The 6594-nt window shown below is 30.9% G+C and overlaps 1 protein-coding gene across 1 annotated transcript; it reads left to right on the plus strand.

Annotated features, from left to right (window-relative positions):
- The first annotated feature begins 1807 nt into the window (after positions 1-1807).
- Positions 1808-3859, plus strand: LOC136777146 (uncharacterized). The gene has a single exon (XM_066733220.1). It carries the CDS (start codon positions 1808-1810, stop codon positions 3857-3859), a length of 2052 nt encoding a protein of 683 aa, XP_066589317.1.
- Positions 3860-6594: the final 2735 nt, after the last annotated feature.

Below are 6594 nucleotides of genomic sequence, written 5' to 3' on the forward strand. Positions count from 1 at the left end.
TAAACGCCCTATTTTACTTTTTTCATATTGCACTTTCATTAAATTAACAAAAAAACCATTAATTTTTAAATTAAATCAACAAAAGTAAAGTAATGATTAACCAAATGTAAATATTAATTCTAAGATTTACAAAGATCATATTTCTTTTAACTGAATAAAAGTGCAATATGAAACTAGTAGAAAAGGTCGTTAAATACCGTCGGATTTTTCAATCCGAAATTGTTTCAAAATCTAGGGCAGTTGCTTTTTGCTTAAAAATTTTTATCGACATTACTCAGAAAAAAGTTATAAGAATAAGGAAATACAATGAATATCGTGACGTTTGATGGTTCAAATTAAAGCTGAAATTTTGAACTTTATGTCACCAAAGTTTTACATAATTACCATATTTATTGCAAGTGCTAGAATAAGTTGAATTGACGTAACGAAAAATTAAAAATTTTATATTTAGCAGCATTTTTCTTTAATTGTAATTCGACAAGTACACGTTTTTCGTTCATTGAGCTAATTCCATTGTATGTAGAACTTTATCAGTTTTCCAACGGTTTTTTGAATTTTATCGTATCTTTCCTCATTACGGTGTTATGCGGGTTTAGAGAAGTCACTGATTTTGAACCAAATTTCTCAAGTGGTCTTAAACTTTTGAACGGCAGTGAACCTGTAAACACTAGACAATACAAATATCCTCTTACACAAAAGTACAGAAACAAGTAGCAGATCTCAATAAAATAGAAATTATCGAGTCATTTGTTTCACCTTATTATTCATCCCTATAGATAGTATTGAGAAAATTTTATTCTCAAGGAAAAAAAAAATTGGAGATGAGTTATTTATCATAGAAAATAAAATGATAAAACCATAAATATAAAAAAACTTCCAGTAAACAAAGTAAGTTTTTCCTAATAATGAAATATCGGATGAGAATGTACCTATCGAGGAAGCAAAAGGCTCAGTAATAGCCGATAGCAGACCCGACACAAATATTAACCTAGTATATGAAACAATAATATACCTACAAATGCTATACCTTTACCCATAAAAACTAGCAGCAAAAAACCTTCTCTCATAGCACAATGAGATACTTCCTTACCCTTCAATTTTTCAAATTTCTATAACACGCAAGATATTACACTTTAGAAAAATACGACAAACAATTTAAATTCTTACATCGAAACAAACATTAATTTAGACCAATCAAAATGCAATAATAGCTCAAAGAAGACAAATAATTACGTAATCTATACTCAGGATAACTTATTAATGAGGAAAGATATAATCATATGTTTAGCAAAAACATACGGCACTTTACTTAGTAAAAATCAAAACAACATTCCCACGAAATTCATTTGAAAAATTCAACATTGGAGAAATAAAAATAGAACAAACAGAAAAATATTAAATTTGTATACTATCCATAATGGATAATGATTCAGCATATCTTATCTAGGATAATTTTGTAAAAACATTGGAAAATCTGGAAAAAAACATGTTATAACATTATTTTTTCATCGCCAGAGGCAGCTAAATTACAATCTAAAAATTACTATGATAGAAAAATAAATCCAGTACAGTTTAAATTCGGTACACAAATATATTTCATTAAATATCTTAAGTCAGGAAAAATAATTGATAATTATAAAGTGTCTCATACTATAACATAAGTATTCCTAAATTGTAAAACAACACATAGAAATAGAAATAGATAAGAACAAAAATAATTTAATTCATTAAGTTAGACTTAACGTTGCATTTAATCCTAATAACTAAGCAAAAAAATAAAAATATAATATTTTAACTGTTTCAGATAATGAAAGGGGAAGCAGCTATTTTTCTCCTTCTCGCGTCCCTCCACTTACAACTGACCAAGAGCTTCATTGCATATGATTGTGGAATGCCGTCTATTAACATTACTACCTTAGATACTCTACATATAAGGGATTGCAATAAACCAATATCTGATCCTCAAGTTACTGACACTGCCATACAATTACTGCAGATCAAAGATTTTTCTTCAATTCATGTCAAGCAGTGTAAAATAGAAATTCTGAGAACAGTATTACGATGCGGTATGTATTCACATGTATCCGCAGTCAATGAGGGATTAATAGGATATATTGAAGAAGTAGCCAAAGATGAATGCATAAAAATACATAACACTAAATCATTTTCAACTAGAAGAGCAACATTCGATCAAATTATAATAAATCAAACCATTAGTAGACCAATAACATTAGCGGGTTCTCTTGCGAGTGACGGAACTTGTGCAGGAGAATATTACTCAGATTATTACGGTTCGTGGAATAGTGTGGTCGTATTTGGACAAATCAAATTCACAATGACAGATTACCAAGCTTCGGTAAATTTGGAAAAAAATGAAATAATTCTTCGTTCGGGAATCAGATGCGGCTTTACATCGGAATCTTGCATGGACTCTGAGGATGGAAATACCTATTGGGAAGTCAAGCAAACAAACTGTAATTCTAAATCATTCTCGATTTTATACGAGGGACCTGCAAATAAGACTATTGACAAAGAGAAGAAGGAAACGGTCTTTTCCGTTGCCAGCGATTCCGTAAGCTTCGCATTAGCCAGCCGAGGTTCGGAGAAGATATGCGGTTACCCCATTACAAAAACAGAACACCCCAAATTATTTATCATTGATGGATCTACCGAACATCATTTCTTTCATGACCTCGAATATGATCCAAAAAACTTAGATATTTTCGTGTATCTAAATTCAAAATTAATTTTTCTCGAAAGACATATGCGACATCAAATAATAAACCTGTACAATGAAGTAGCAGTGAAACATTGCGAATTAAGTAATCAGTTACTAAGAACAGAATTAAGTACTCAGGCGATTCGCCCAGCAGATTTTGCTTACTCTTTTATGAAAAAAAAGGGGTACATGTCCTACAGGGCCGGCGAAACAGTACATATTTCGAAATGTCTGCCAGTTGAGGTTACGGTCCGCGAAACAAAAGAATGCTATCAAGAATTACCAGTTTCGCGTGGAAATATTAGCCTATTTATGACACCTGTGACTCGAATCCTAGTGAACACGGCGAATAAAATTCAATGTAACAAAATAGTAGCACCAATGTATTACGTTAATGATCAATGGATAAAATTATCACCCGAAATTCATAGAGTAATTCCTCCTGAAGTAATTGCATCAAACCTAAATATAAACTGGACTTATGAAGCTCCTATTAACCTCGCATCAGGTGGTATATACTCAGATAAAGATATAAAGCAATTAAAAGAAGTTATTATGTTCCCACTTGAGAAGCCAACTGTATTGAACACAATTGCTAGAGAAGCCACGGGTCATTACTCTCAAAATCACGGGTTACAATTAAATACATTATTAGATAAAGAAGCTCTACAGAGTACGATCAAAGAAACGTGGAACAAAATATTTAACGATTTTGAGAAAATCGGAAATTTAAGTGCTATTGTCATGGGTATTTGGATGGTAGGAAAAATAATAAAATTCATAATCGATACGTTAATTCATGGATACGCACTCCATGCTGTTTACGGCTGGAGTCTATATTTAGTTGGCGCCGTTTGGGATTCGATAACTAATCTCTTACTTCACCTTAGACGAGGAATCAGAGTCATAAGTTACAACAACAATTCAAACATAGAAGCTATAACACAAAACAACGAACTACACACCTCACCTACACTAACCACGCTAAGTATAAGTAACGAGAAAAATTCTAACGAGGGAACTTCCAAAGAAGGGTCTGCAAAGGAAGGTTCTTCTAAGGAAGAATATCATAATGAAGGAATTTCCAAGGAAACATTTTTAAAGGAAGGCACAAAATCTCAATTATATCCTTCATTGTAAATATTTATTACCATTTACACATACAACAAATACACACTTAATTAAAGATAATCACATATTAATCTATGAAAATTAATAACTTCCTCTCTTTCCAACCATAACTCTTCATCTCTTCCATTATAAAATTGAGGGTTCCAATCGATTAAATGTCCACTTTGTAACCACCGTATGCCGAAAAAGTCAAAATCCAGTTGATAGCAATCATATCCTACTGAACATTGTTTCTCCCAATTTTCCTGCTCCTGCTTCCTTTCGGATCTTACTCGCTGCATGTAGGTCTTATAATTTAAATCTATTGTGACAACTGCGAATTTAAATACACGAATACATAAGATATACATACATACCCGACAAAACAAGGAAAGAACACAATGATAACAATAATAATATTTTTTTATTTACCTCGCTTGAAAAAGGGCCCATTGTATCCGTTTCTTTTCATTTTCTGCATGCTCGCATTTAATTTCTGTATGTCCATGGAATAAGCCATTTCTCGTTTCTTTTTTCACTTTGTAAAAAATTCAATACGACACAAAGCAAGTACTACACGTTTCGAATATTCATAGAAACTAAGACCATACCGACACTTTCAACCCGTTTTATACCAACCATCCCTACCATAAATAAGCAGGTAAAACAACCCTATCTCTTTCAAACCATGCGAATAGGGAAATACATTTTCAATATATACCGAATTCCGAAAAATAGCAATAATTAGCATTTAATATAAAAATATTTAACCATTAAAATAATCATAATAATAATAAAAAATTTGTTATATTCATAAGCATAATATTAATTATATAATAATTGTAAAATTGAAAAACAACATAGAAATAAAAATAGATAAAACCCAAAAGAAGTCATTTCATTGTAATAGAGCTAAATTAGCATTTAATCATAATAACTAAACAAAGAAATAAAAATATAATATTATAATTATTTCAGATAATGAAAGCAAAAACAGTTATTTTCCTCCTTCTCGCTTTCCTCACTTTTAACGTATTAAAAATAAACATTAGTATATATTATGTATTTAAAAATTTTTATTTAAAAGTAATTAATTTTTTAACGGATATTCTTGTACCTCTAGATAGGCTATTATTATTTAAACAATAACATAAAATTTATTGATCGACCAAAATTTATTGTTAAAAAAAGCGAAACTATTATATTTCTGGTTTGCTATTAGTCATCTCGCTTTAATAAGTATTACTTTTATAACCGCCCTGGATTTCTTATGAAAATTAAAATTCTATGAGTTAATATATTTAGTTATATAATTATTGTATACGGCAAGATAAATTTCTTTTCGATTTGTTTCTTATTATTATTTTTAATTGGATGCAAGCTGGTATTCATTGCAAATTGTAATCTTAACAAGTGCAATTTTTATGAAAATTTATATTGTAATATGCCCTGGCTTCTACCTTCGGACATGTCTACATGTATAACTTTTGACAGCTAGAAATGTGAACAGCGTATACCGCTTTTTGATAATGCATTCGTATACAAAAAATTGTAAATACGAATGCTCGACTACAAATAGGAATTAGTCGTTCCCCTTGTGATTTTCAGACTAGTAACACAATATAATTTGCGAATTTTTACTTAATTTAGGAGACCTGCACTACTTTCGACAATACATGTGAAACATATGTGAAAGAATATGAATATCAATGTAAAATGTATTAAATATTAATTTGAAACAAAACAATTTCATTTATAAGTGAGTTACATGTACTTCTTAATGATTTTCATTAGCTTTCCAAAGGTACAAATGAGGTTTGTACCTTTGGACATCTGTAAATTTGATTACATTTTATTACATTATTCAATCAATCCAACACATCTAAATTTTCATTATATATTTTCAAAGATAAATAGGCAATGTATGCAACAAAAAAATAAAATAGTCCAAATAATTATTTGACACTGAATTATAGCAAATTGAACAAAACTGTCCAGAGGTACAAAGATTTCACCTATTAATAGTTTCCATAAAACCCTCAGTGATCATTTTACCTCTAGGGATTATTTAGACTCACTCTCCCCTAACTATTAAAACTTAAATTTAAAATGGAATATACATAAGAGTAAACATTCCTATCCTGGGTGCAAAGAGGGCATCCCTATACCTTCTCTATCTGCATTATCGCTTATAGAGCAATAAACCAAGAAATGTCTACAGAATTTACCCTTTTTGAGACGTTTCTTTTTACATACGGGGAAATCCATCTGCGGTGCAAATGAGCCACCCGGGAGTTTATCTTTTTTTATGACTATCTACGAAAACCCATCCTGCGATGTAAACATCCTGTCATCGCCAACTTTGTTTCTAGGATAAATCTTCCTGTGACGTAAAAGAGGTACTTCCCGTCCAGAAAAAATATCCTTAACCATCCCTACTCCGTGTACCAACAATTTCCTCAGCAAAGGAACAACATTCGCTAAACTGAAGATCTGATTGGTCCACAGGGTGGACGATGGACCCCTTCCTTTTCTTCTCAAGGAGGGATAATTCATTAAAAGCCCTCGTTAGCCCTTAGACAATGTCTTTTTGGCTGTTTCGTCTTTGGTCTTGGTTTTTAAGTTTTTGCTCTAAGCGTATCAGCGAAAATCGATAATTAGTTTAAATTAATTTCTTAATTTACTGATTATTTTGGTGAAGTTTAGTGTAATTGTGTGAAAACATTTTTAAAAATAGTAAAAGTGATAAATAAAGCAAAATATAA

This window comes from Prorops nasuta, unplaced genomic scaffold (assembly GCF_024137725.1).
Source record: "Prorops nasuta isolate Cenicafe-Biocafe unplaced genomic scaffold, Cenicafe_Pnas_1.2 PNAS00010, whole genome shotgun sequence".
In the NCBI taxonomy this organism is placed as follows: Eukaryota; Metazoa; Arthropoda; class Insecta; order Hymenoptera; family Bethylidae; genus Prorops; species Prorops nasuta.